Below are 12,948 nucleotides of genomic sequence, written 5' to 3'. Positions count from 1 at the left end.
AGTGGCAAGAAGCCATCAGAGGACTAGCCCTTGCCTAGGCTCTGAAGCCTAGGCTCTGAAGCACTTGGTGTGTTCTAGAAACAGGAAGAAGGCTGGGACGGGTGAGCCAGGGGGCCGGTGGGTTGGGGTTAGAAAGAGAGCCAAAGCTGGGCCACTCATCACCTGCTTGAGCTGTTGTTTTCTGAGACAGCACCTTGTGTCCTTGCCAAAAGTTCTTATGAAGTCCTGGGGAGCAGGTTTGTGCAGATGTTTTATTGGTGAGGGAACAAGTGGGACCAAATTTGCTCACAAGCAAAGGCCACCCAGCCTCATAAGCCCCCTCCATGGTGATCTCGGGGTTCCCCCCAGATCCTGGGAGCCTGATGCAGACCCCCGAACTGGACCAATTTTACCAGTGGCATTGGGTGGGGTGGCGAGAGAGGGTGTGTCTCCTCCCCCAGGGATGGGGCAGCTGGTGGGATCAGTCGTGAAAACGGGCATTTCTGAGGCCCCACAGTCGACAAGCTTCCCCACCCCCACTTTCCTTATCCTAAGCCAGCAGTACTCTGGGGTACCCCAACGGCTGCCCAGTTCTGTTGTCATGACCAGATTGGGGTGAAGCTGCTTCCAGCCACCAGGGCGTGTTCTTCATTTGGGGCCTGCGGCTGTTGAGCTGGCCTTAAACCCGGCCCCTTTCAGGGAGACCCAGCTCCAAGTGGAAGACTGTCCTGTGTGGGATCTGTAGCCAAGCTGGCATCAGTCTCGCTGCAGCAAGTTTACTTTGTTGGCACAGCAAATGTTAGGATGTTGTCAGCCCAGAGTTCTAATTTCTGGGGATCTGTGGGACACAGTCACTGTTCTCTCTGCTCAGTCCAGCTTGTCTGACACTTTCACTTTTTCACAGGATCCTGGCTTCTGAGGTTAGCTTGCTGTAGCCACTTGACTTAAAGGCAGCAAGCCCTTTTGTCATCAGAGGTCCCTTATGTGCATCTTCATGTCTGCCCTGACCTCATTCCATAACAAACTTGAGGCGGTTTACAAAATTCACATTATAAAATGCCACAAGTAAACTCTGGTCTCTCTTGCCATGTGAACTCTCACCATTTGAATTAGATTTTGATACGTCCTTAGATAAATTCCTTGCTGTGCTAAATGAGTCTACTCATTACCTGAAAAACCCTAGAACTGAAACAATCTGGGTAACATGGTGTGCTTCCCCAACTCTGTTTCCAATTTCAGGGAGCTCACGTCAGGATCCTGCTAGATGTGGATAATGACAGAGACCTGTTCACAAAAGCAGATGAGTTAACCCGTTGTTTCCTGGTCTTGACCTTGAACCGCTTCTCTTCCACCATACTGTACTTATTAGCATCTTTGAGTTGTCAGCACACTGAGAAGTCCTCTCTTAACCAAAAGGAATGATTCAGGTGGAAATGTCACGGCTTGTGGCAGTTTACTAAACTAGTGAGTGGGCCCGTGCTTTTGTGCTCAGTCACTGTGCTCTGGAGGGACAATCCCTCCAGCCCAAGTTTCCAGGGTCCTTTCTCTCTCCACTTCCTCACCAATTTGATCAGGTTTTTATTCCTGTTGCTGTTGTTATGAGATGGTTTAAAAGGATAAAATTGTATAATATTAATTATTTTTAAAAACGCTAGATGAGGAAAAGCTTCTCTAGAATCAAAGACAAAAGACGCTGTGAGCCTTGCCAGGAGGAGACTGTCTGCCCTCTTGGCTCATGGAACTGTGAGGAGAGTCTGGTGCCAAATGTGCTTGAAAGCACTTTAATTGGCCCCGTATCAGAAAGCGTGTGCTTTTGGTCATAAAAATCTTCTTTTTTTTTTTTTTTTTTTTTTTTTTTTTTTTTTTTTTTTTTTTTCGTGACCGGCGCTCAGCCAGGGAGTGCACCGCTCATCCTTATATAGGATCTGAACCCGCGGCGGCGGGAGCGTCGCCGCGCTGCTAGCGCAGCACGCTACCGAGTGCGCCACGGGCTCAGCCCCGGTCATAAAAATCTTCTGGGTTAACTGTCTTAAAAACGGTGTTTCAGCCAATCGTAAACTGGGTGGTGCCTGTGGCAGACAAGATGCGATTTGACGAGATATTCCTGAAGACTGACCTGGACCTGGATGGCTACGTGAGTGGCCAGGAGGTGAAGGAGATCTTCATGCACTCAGGCCTCACCCAGAACCTTCTAGCACACATCTGGTAAGGGCGGATTGGCCATGTATGGCTGTGGGTGGCTCCAGGGGGCCCCGTGGGAGAGGACTATGCTGTGTGAGGGGCAGAGGCTGTGGTCAGGGACTCCTCCTCAGCCTGCAGCAGGCCTCCCTGCCTGGTGTCATTTATTCTCAGCAGGCTGAATCCCATGCTCCCTGCAGGCCAGTTCACTGTTGTCCAGCAAGAGGCACTCCTGCTTGGCCCATCTCGAGAGCTCTCAGGCCATCTGCTTGCACAGCCAGGCCCAGTTCCTGCTCGTGGTTCTAGCAGGAGGCCTGGCCTTCACCACAGCTGGCTGCCACCTCTGGGAGGCATGGCTCTGTAGCCCCCAGCAGGGCCACCCTGGGTAGTCAGGGCTGTGGCTGCCTCCCCAGGAGGCCCTGCTCTGTGAAGGCTGGTGCCTCGGCTCCCAGTAGGTGGGTGCCCCAGTGGTGAGACTGGTGCACATCTCAGGGCCCTGGCGAGGAGCCAGCCTCACCTCCACTGTCCTCTAGGCCGTGCAGAGCAGACTTCACAGCATTGGGGTCTCTCCTACTGTAACTGGCCAGTGGTGAAGTTGCTTTCTAGCTTGTTCCTCAGAGCCTTGGACCTTAGAGAGGACTTCACTTAGGAGTTATAAAAAGGAGAGAATTTCTACATAATTCACAAAAGGCAAATGCCTCTGAATAGAGCAGTGACATTTAGCACATTATTTAGTGCCTTGGGGGGAATCTCCATCCTCAGTAATAATCCATAGGTGTCCACGCTGTGAGGTGAGAGCCAGGGTCTGAGAAACCAGCCATCCCAGAGTCATCACCCAATGGCCGAGCTGCCTCTGACCGGCCAGTGGGGGACAGTGGTTCTCAGCCCCTTTGGATCCAGTGTCCCCTTTTAGAAACGTGTAAAACTCACGGGCCCCTTCATGATCCGGGAATGGTTGCACATGCGGTCCAGGATAGGGCCACGATACCCTGATTGCAGTGTCCAGGGCAGTACAAGGAAAGTAATTTACAATGTAGATTTCAACCCGTACATGACATAATGACAGGTGAACGACACATGAAACGATGGTCCACTTGGATCAAAAGAAGGAACGCAGAAGCCACTCCACGCAGGGAGTAGAGGGGAAGGAAAGGGCGAACAGGCTCTGGCCTCACCAGTAGGAGAGCTAGGATAACAGTCCAGATTTGTCTTCGGGGGGCAGAGGCATAGCTGATGCAGAGATAACAGGCTTAGAGGGATTGCAGGACAAGGCTGTGCCCCCATGATGCCAGCACCTCACCAGTCAGCGTGATGTCAGAATGGGCCTGGAGGTTGCAGGAGGGGAGGGGCAGTAGCAGCCCAGGAATGGGCAAACCAGGAGAAACAGTGGCAGCATGAAGCTGTTGCACTCTCGACCTCTCCCTGGTGATCACATCGATATTGAACAACAGTGTCTATTAGGGACATTCTGCGAGATCTGGTCATTCCCCACAGCACCGTTCATTGACAGCCTTTGGGACTAAGTCAGTTAGAACGTTCCAGCTCTCCTCTGCTGTGTATTAAATGGCTTCTGCAGTAAGTATGCGTAAGGTGGGAAGCAAGGTCCCATGTTAAGTGGACACCTGAGTGGAGGGCAGACATTTTTTCAGGGATGTCGAGGACATGTCCTTACTGCACGAGTCTTCCCTTCCTTTACCAGCCAGCTCCTTGATGACTTCAATGTCATGGAGCTTCTCCCCCAAGCTCCCTGGGACCACTCTGTGCACTGTTTGCTTGCTGTGTCGTCCTATCTTTCAGGACATCAGAAGCATGTAGTCAGGAGACTCTTCAGTTACAAGGGACTGTCCTGGGCCATGTGGCCGTGCCCCTGTGACAGTCTCTTTGGGCAGAAGAGATCTTAGTCCATTCAGGCTGCTGTAACAAATTATCACATACAGGGTGGCTTAAGCAGCAGATGTTTCTCACAGTTCTGGGGGCTGGAAAGTCCATGATCAAGGTACCCAGCAGACCCAGTGTCTGGTGAGGGCCCATTTCCTGGTTTGCTGACGGTCACCTTCTCACTGTGTTCTCACATAGGGGCCTCTTTTCTAAGGGCACTAAATTCACTCCTGAGGGCTACATCCTCATGGCCTAATCATTTCCCAAAGGCTGTGCTTCCTAAAACCATCACCTTGGGGGTTAGGATTCCAACACAGGAATTTGGGGGGACACAAGCATTCAGACAGTAGCAAGGAGAGAGAGGCTGGTTGCTGATCCTCCCCCATCCTGAAGACAACCTGAAATGCTGCTCTTGTCTTTGCTGAAAACTAGCGGCCTGGGCAGTTCAGATAACCTGGAGCTGCAGGACCAGGCTGAGCGAGACGCTGTGTGGATGCTCAGGTTCCATTTCTGCAGGAATAATTGCTCTGTCCTTGACGCCCACCGCATTGGAGTCTGCCCCATGCACGTGATAAACAGAAGGAAAAGGGCCAGTTGCTAGCGAGGTCTTCCCAAGGGACCGGACCCTCAGCCCACAGGGAGGGGCTTGGCAGTTCTCCAGCCTGGGCAAGGACCCCCCCCCATGCCTTGACAGTCCCTCCTTGACCAGCCTTAGGACAGGATACTCTGGTGGGGGTGCGGGGGATGGGGGCCCTGGGACTGCTTCCCGGGAATGGGATGTTGAGGAGAAAAGCAGTTGGGGGCTCGCCACAGTGCCCTGCTGCTTTTGTCATCCTTTTCATAATCATGGGTTCGATGACTTGTGTTGGTTGCACAGGCCGAGTCCGGCGTCTATGATCTGTAATTAGCATCCCCACATTTCTCCCAGGGCCCTGGCCGATACGAGGCAAACGGGGAAGTTAAGCAAAGACCAATTCGCGTTAGCTATGTATTTCATTCAGCAGAAGGTCAGTAAAGGCATCGACCCCCCTCAAGGCCTCTCACCGGACATGGTCCCGCCCTCAGAGAGAGGCACTCCCGTCCCGGTGAGTAGCCGATGGCCGCACCCCGATGTGGTCACGTTTGTGTCCCTTCCCACTACCCGCCACATGGTGGCGCTGGCAGCCCGTGTAAGCCCCACAGGGGCCTCCCCAAGTCCCTGCCTTCACCTGGGACCCCAGGAGTGTGGCTTGGCCCCTCAGATATTTCCTCAGGATGGTGGCCCCCACTTTTGCCACCTCACCCTGTAAGCTGAAGAGAAGATGATTTTATCCCTCGGCCTAAGACCTGGTAGTCCCTGCTGTATGGTGATGTCAGTTTGCTAATCAGGAATTTCCTATCTGAATTGGATTCTAGGACAGTTCAAGTTCTCTTGGCTCGGGGGAATTCACGGGTGTGAAAGAGCTTGATGATATCAGCCAAGAGATTGCTCAATTACAAAGGTACGTTGAGAACTGGGCTTTCCCCTCAGATTCAAGTCTCATGGGAACTTCTGCTGGGTGCTTATTGGCTATAACAGAGACTTGTGAGGAAGTTTGATGATCATAGGTTTATTCAGAAGAAAGCAGGGGACACAGATTCTTCTGAGTCCCTAAATTGGCTTAGGGGGCTCAAACACAGACAGCTTCAGTTTGAGTTGGTGTCAGCTAGAGCCCATGGTGGCTGTGTGCTCTCAGGCAGGTTGTGGCTGGCTTAGGACCTGTGTTAGTCCATTTTTGTGTTGCTATAACAGAATATTCGAAACTGGGTAATTTAGAAAAAAACCAAAATTTATTGCTTACCGTTTTTGAGGCTGGGAAGTCCAAAGTCCATCTGGTGGTGGCAGCAGTGACCCAGGGGTCTCACATTGCAAGATGGTAGAAGCAGAGACAGCAGAGAGGCAGACTCTTCTCTCTTCTCGTAAAGCCTTCAGAAGCACGCCCCTGACCACCATTTTTAATGCATTCACTACTGCACAGTCCTACAGTCTAAATCATCTCTTCAAGACTTCACCTTTCAATTACCATAATAGGATTTACTATCCTCTTAACAGTTACGCTGGAGGCTAAGTTTCTAATACATAAAACTTGGGGGACACAATTCAAGCTTCAGGGAGTTTTGGGGGATATAATTCCATCCACTACAGGATCCCACAGCTAAACTGTGTGAAAGGGGCCTCATGTCCAGCTCTCTGGCTGCACTCCCTGCAGCCAGTGCCTCAGTTTCCTCACTTGTTTTTTTTTTTTTTTTTTTTTTTTTTTTAAAGATGACCGGTAAGGGGATCTTAACCCTTGACTTGGTGTTGTGACCACCACGCTCAGCCAGTGAGCGAACCGGCCATCCGTATATGGGATCCAAACCCGGGGCCTTGGTGTTATCAGCACCGTACTCTCCCGAGTGAGCCACGGGCCGGCCCAGTTTCCTCACTTGTAAACGAGGGCTTTGGAGGGGCTGTCTGCACATCTGGAGTCCGGCATAAAGAAATAGTTACTTCCCACATCTGCCTCTTGATCCTCTTCTGGTTAATCTTGGGGGAGGGTAGGCTCTGTTCTTTCAGGCACCGAGCAGAAGGGCCCAAAGATGTTTTGCCTTCCATAGGAAAGGGATTATTTACCTGCCCCAAAATAGAAGACTCTCGGGTGTCCTTCTGCAGGTGCAGTTCTGCCAGCCCCTCTAGGTCTGCTCTTCTGCTATCTGCAGAGCCCTGATGAGTGAAGGCAGGTTAGGTCTTGGGTGGGATCAGAGTGGGGGGCTGGTTACAAAACCTCAGCCAAAGCTGAAGCCATACTCCCCACTTCAGCTCAGCCCAGTGATGTTCCTATTCTGTCACCAGCTCCCAGGGGCCGTGTTTTCCAAATGAGAGATCAGGATGTGCAGCCTGCCAAGGCTGAGGTGTCTGTGAGGATGGAGCACCAGTGTCCTAGAGCCTGGGTGGTCCTAAGAATCAGGACTGGCAGGCCAAGGAGGGAGGGAGTCCCTACAATGCAAGGGTGGGGTCTCGGAAGGGACTTTGGGGCCTGAGCCAGGCCAGGGCTGCCTCAGGCAGCAGGGAGCCATGTTTCCCCTCATGAAGGTGACAGGCATAGCACCCGTCTGCAAGAGATGCAGCCTGGAGCAGTCCCTTCTCCTGCCCCCAGTTGGCAGCTTTGAGAGTGACTAGTGGGACCTTGATTGGAGGCATTGTGGGCCACACATTCCCTGTGATTCGGCACAGCCACAGTGAGTCGAGCATAAGGGATGTATTTGATGACCATAGTTGTTGCGTGTACTCTGGCTGCACGTCCCAAAGAGGGCTTTGCTGTTGTGCAATGCTGGGTCCCCAGGCGGGAGGCAAGGTTTGTTGGACACATGAAGTTCCTGCCCCTGAGGCAGCCCTTGGGCACAAGAGGGGTGCCTTAGTCCATTCAGGCTGCTGTAGCAGCCTACTGTAAACTGGTGGTTTGAACAACGCACGTACCTCACAGTTCTGAAGGCTGGGAAGTCCAAGATTCAGGTACTGGCAGCTTTGGTATCTGGCGAGGGCCACTTCCTGGTTTGCAGACAGCTGCCTTCTTGCTGTGTCCTCCCATGGCAGAGGGAGCAGAGAGAGCTCTCTGGGGTCCTTGTATAAGCGTGCTAAACCTACAGGTGAGGGCTCCACTCTCATTCAGGTGTTGGCAGAATCCAGTTCCTTGCAGCTGTGGGGCTGAGGCCTCCATTTCCTTACTGGTTCTTGGCCACTCTCTACTCCTAGAGGCCACCTGCGTTCCTTCTGCGTTCCATGTAGCCCCTCCACCTTCAAAGTCAGCCAGGACATGCTGAGTCCTCCTTGTCACGCTTGGGATGTCTCTGTCTTCCATTTTGGCCACCTGGTCGAGGAGATACCTGGCTTTTAAAGGGCGGTTACACTGGGAGTGAAGCCTCATCATGGTCACAGGTCCTACCCACAGCGGAGGGGAAGGAGATGATATAGGGCGAGTGGTCACTGGGGTCATTCTTAGACTTCTGCTGCCATAGAGAGGGGTTGGTGTGGGCAGGTTTTTGTGGGATGAACAGAATCGAGTCCTGAAAAGTTAGGTGGAGAGTTATACACCTCAGTGATGGTTGACTTACTGTGTTTTTATGAAATGTTTTTAAACAGAGAGAAATTCTCACTGGAACAAGACATTAGGGAAAAGGAAGAGGCAATCAGACAGAAAACCAATGAAGTACAGGTAAGGATGTCGCTCATTTTGGTTGGATCTACCTTGTATTAAATGTAGCGCACGAAAATGTCCCTCAGTGGTGGCGGGGAGCGGGCTGAGGGTCTGCAATAGTTAGGAACATGAACTCTTGGGGGCTTCAAAGTGAATTTCTTAAGGTTGCCTATGACCATAGACAGTGGCTTCTTTCTTTCTTTTTTAAAATTGAGGTATATAATTCACATAATGTAAAATTCGCTATTTTAAAGCGTGCAATTCAGTGGTGTTTAGCGTAATCCCTGTTGCTTAACCATCACCTCTATCTAGTTCCAGAATGTTTTCTTCAACCCATAACGAATCCCTATAACTGTTCTTCCTCATTCCCCAGCCCCACCTCCCGCTGTCCCCAGCCCCTGACAACCACCAATCTGCTGTCTGTCTCTGAATTTTTTCTGTTCTGGACATTTCATATGAATGAGTTCATACAACTCATGGCTTTTTGTGTCTGGCGTCTTTCACTCAGCATGGTGTTTTCAAGGGTTGTTCGTGTCATAGCATGTATGAGCATTTCATTCCTTTGTATGGCTGAGTAAGGTTTCATTGTGTGAACGAACCACAGTTTATTCCTCTGTTCATCAGTCAATAGATACTTGGGCTTTTCCACGTTTTGACTGTTGTGAATAATGCTGTAGGAACATTCGCATGCACGTTTCTGTGTGAACTTGTATTTTCATCTCTCTCGGGTTTGTACTTAAGAGTGACATTGCTGGGCTGTATGGTAACTCCATGATTAACCTGTTGAGGAACCGCCAGACTGTTTTCTAAAGTGGCTGCATCATTTAACATTCCCATGAGCAGTGTTTGAGGGTTCTAATTACCCCACAACCTCACCAACAGTTGTTATTTACTGTTTTTTTTATTACAGCCATCCCTGTGGATATGAATGGTATCTTATTGTGGTTTTGATATGCATTTCCCTAGTGATTAGTAATGTTGAGCATCTTTTCATGTGCTTATTGGCCATTTGTATGTCTTCTTTGGAGAAAAGTAAATTCAGATCCCTTACATTTTTTTTTTTTTAATTTTATTTTTTGGTATCTGGCCAGTAACAGGGGTTGAACCCTGGACCTTGGTGTTACCTTGCCCAGTTTTAAATTGGGTTATTTATTTGTCTTTTTATAACTGATTTTTAAGTGTTATTGTTTCCAGGTAGAAGTCCTTTATCAGATATATGATTTGCAAATGTTTTGTCCCATTCTGTGGGTTTTCTTTTCACTTTTTTTTTTTTTTTAAAGATGACCGGTAAGAGGATCTTAACCCTTGACTTGGTGTTGTCAGCACCATGCTCTCCCAAGTGAGCTAACTGGCCATCCCTGTATAGGGATCCGAACCCATGGCCTTGGTATTATAAGCACCACACTCTCCCAAGTGAGCCACGGGCTGGCCCTTCTTTTCGCTTTCTTAATGGTGTCCTTTGAAGCACAAAAGTTTTTAATACTGGTGAAGTCCAGTTTATCCTTTTTTTGTTGCTCTTAACTTTTGGTGCTGTATCTAAGAACCCATTGCCAAATTCAATGTCACAAAGTCTCTAAGAGTTTTATAGTTTTAGCTTTTACATTTAGGTTTTTGACCCATTTCTGGTTAATGTTTGTATATGGTGTGAGGTAGGGTCCATTTTCATTCTATTTGATGTGGCTTATCCACTTGTCCCAGCACCACTTGCTGAAGAGTCTCATTGAATGGTCCTGAAACCTTTGTCAAAGATCACTTGACTGTAACTACCTGGGTTTATTTCTGGCCTCTCTATTGAGAGTCCTGTCCCATTGATCTGTGTACCACACTGTCTTGATTACTGTAGCTTTGTAGACATTTTGAAATCGGACAATATGAGCCCTCCAACTTTGTTCTTTTTCAAGATTGTTTTGGTTCTTCTGGGACCCTTGCATTTATTTCCATATGAATTTTGGAATCAGCTTGTCAGTTTCTGCAAAGAAGGTGGCTGGGATTCTGATCAGGATTGTGTTGAATCTGTGGGTTGTTTCGGGTTGCTTGTGTGTTCTCGCTCTGATCCCTCTCCCATGCTGCCACCACTGCCCTTCCTGTCCTCAAGCTGGTGGCTTTTTGTCCCCATGGGACTCTTCATTGGCTCCTCTGTTACAGAATGAGGCCCAGATTCCTTGATATGCCAGGCTGTTGTTCACCTGGTGTCCCAGGATACCCCACTGAGCCTAACCTTTCCCCCTCCTTCATCTGTCCTATCATTTGTCACTCCTTAGTTGTGGCAAACCCATGTCACCGACTCCCCACAACTCTGTTTCAAACATTCTGTGTTATCACTCCCAAATTTGTCAGGCTCCACACCTTAGTTTAGTGTTTCAGAGACACAGTCCCCGTCCCATCAGCAGCCAGCCCCTCTGGCCTAGAGTCTCCGCTGCTGGTATCAGGGGGAATCCATGAGTAGTCGCATGGTGATGTTGGTGCTCTGTGACCTGACTGGGGGGTGGGGAGTGCCCTTTTTCTATGAAGAGGGAAGATGGGGGCTGCCCCAAAGTCAACTGCACTTCAGGTCAAGATGGCGGAATAGACGGTCCCTAGTGTCACTCTCTCCCACAAATCAACCAATTTAAACTATAAAAATGTAACATCAAGTACATATGGAACGGGGAGACATCCATTGGGGGAGGCAGAAGCTCCGCGGAGACCACATGTCCTACGGGGCCGCCGTCGCACGATCCGGCAGATAAGCTTCACCGCTGCCACCGGGCTCCATTCCCAGCCCATCCCAGTGCATACAGAGTGGGGAGACATCCGGCAAGGGAGGCGGAGGCTCCGCAGAAACCACACACCCTGTGGGGCCGCCACTGCATGATCCAGCAGGTAGGCTTCACTGCAGGCACCCGGCTCCATTCCCAGCCCAGCCTAGTGCACTCGGAGAAGGGAGATGTCTGGCAGGGGAGGCGGGAACTCCACAGGGACCACACTGCTGCCGTGCGACCCAGCAGCCCGGCCCAATGCGTATGGAGCACAGAGACGTCCAGCAAGGGAGATAGAAGCACCGTAGAGTCCACACACCCTGTGGGGGGGCCGCCGCTGTGCAATCCAGCAGCAGGTAGGCTTCACCGCCGCCACCCGGCTCCATCCCAAGCCTGGCCTAGCACGCACAGAGCAGGGAGACATCCTGCAGGGGACGGCGAAGCTCTGCAGAGACCACACACTCTGCGGTGCCTTGGCATATCCCAGCAGCCTGGGCCAGAGCACATGGAACAGGGAGAAGTCCAGCATGGGAGGTGGAAGCTCAGCAGAGATCACACACCCTGCAGTACTGCCCCGTGATCCAGCAGCCCGGCAGAGTCCAAACTGACCAGAGAGGTGGCTCCCCGGAGAATCCAAGACCCGAGGCAACCACACACGCAAGGCACTAGTGGCCAACTGAGCAGTCACTGAGGTAGCCATACCAAATTGGCAACCATAGCAACATCTTAGTCATTCAATAGTGTCAAACCTGTGGACTGTGAAACCCCCTGCCACAATGAATAAACATCAAAGAAAAGATACCAGAAATATGAAAAATCAAGAAAGTACACCACCAAAAGTTAATAAATCTCAAGCTCTAGATCCTATAGAACAAGAAGCCCTTGAAATGACTGACAAGGAATTTCAAGTGATAATTCTAAGGAAACTGAATGAGATACAAGAAAACTTAGCTAGACATCATGATGAAAGGAGGAAAAGTATACAGGACCCGAAAGAGGAAATGTACAAGGAAATCAATGTCCTGAAAAAAAATGTAGCAGAACTTGCCGAACTGAAGAAGTTATTCAGTGAAATAAAAAGCACAACGGAGAGTTTGACCAGCAGGCTTGCGGAAGTTGAAGAGAGAACCTCTGAACTTGAAGATGGGCTGTTTGAGATAACACAAGCAGACAAAAAAGAAAAAAGAATCAAAGGCATTGAAGAAAATCTGAGAGAGATATCAGACAACCTTAAGCACTCAAGTATCCGAGTCATGGGTATTCCAGAAGGAGAGGAAAAAGGAGATTGCATTGAAAACATATTCAACAAAATAGTGGCAGAAAACTTCCCAGGTATAGGAAAAATCACAGATCTTCAGATCCAGGAAGCTCAACGATCTCCAAACGTATTCAACCCAAAAAGGCCTTCTCCAAGACATGTTATAGTCAAATTGGCAAAACTCAGAGACAAAGAGAGAATCTTAAAAGCTGCAAGAGAGAAGCGTCAAATCACCTATAAGAGAGCCCCAATCAGGCTAACATCAGACTTTTCATCAAAAACCCTAAAAGCCAGAAAGGAATGGGATGATATATTCAAAATACTAAAAGACAGAGATTGTCAGCCAAGAATACTCTACCCTGCAAGGCTATCCCTCTGAAATGAAGGGCAAATAGTATATTTCTCAGACAAACAAAAACTGCGGGAGTTCACCACCACACGACCATCCTTACAAGAAATTCTCAAGGGAGTACTGGGTTTGGTTCCTGAAAAATAACTACCACTGCCATAAAAACCCAAGAAAAATCAAAACCCACTAGTATAATAAAAATGGCATTCATGAAGAGAAAACAAACAAACAAAAATGCTATCTACAACCTAAGGAACCAACAAACACAGAAAACAAACAGTAAATCAGAAAGCAAGGAACAAAAGACACCTAAGACAACCAAACAATAATCAATAAAATGCTAGGAATAAATCGACACTTTTCAATAACAACTCT

General features: G+C 49.4%; 1 protein-coding gene across 6 annotated transcripts in view; it reads left to right on the top strand.

Annotated features, from left to right (window-relative positions):
- EPS15L1 (epidermal growth factor receptor pathway substrate 15 like 1) overlaps positions 1-12,948 on the top strand; it is a 102,088-nt gene that overhangs the window by 40,721 nt on the left and 48,419 nt on the right. For all 6 annotated transcript variants that reach the window (XM_063110738.1, XM_063110741.1, XM_063110737.1 and 3 more), the window contains 4 exons: positions 2,027-2,184; positions 4,964-5,120; positions 5,431-5,516; positions 8,174-8,246. In XM_063110738.1, the coding sequence (XP_062966808.1) occupies positions 2,027-2,184; positions 4,964-5,120; positions 5,431-5,516; positions 8,174-8,246 (474 nt within the window). The remainder of the gene's footprint in view (positions 1-2,026; positions 2,185-4,963; positions 5,121-5,430; positions 5,517-8,173; positions 8,247-12,948) is intronic.

Source organism: Cynocephalus volans, chromosome 10 (assembly GCF_027409185.1).
Source record: "Cynocephalus volans isolate mCynVol1 chromosome 10, mCynVol1.pri, whole genome shotgun sequence".
Taxonomy (NCBI): Eukaryota; Metazoa; Chordata; class Mammalia; order Dermoptera; family Cynocephalidae; genus Cynocephalus; species Cynocephalus volans.
The sequence above is the reverse complement of the archived record's forward strand: the minus strand, read 5'-3'. Positions and strand labels throughout refer to the sequence as shown.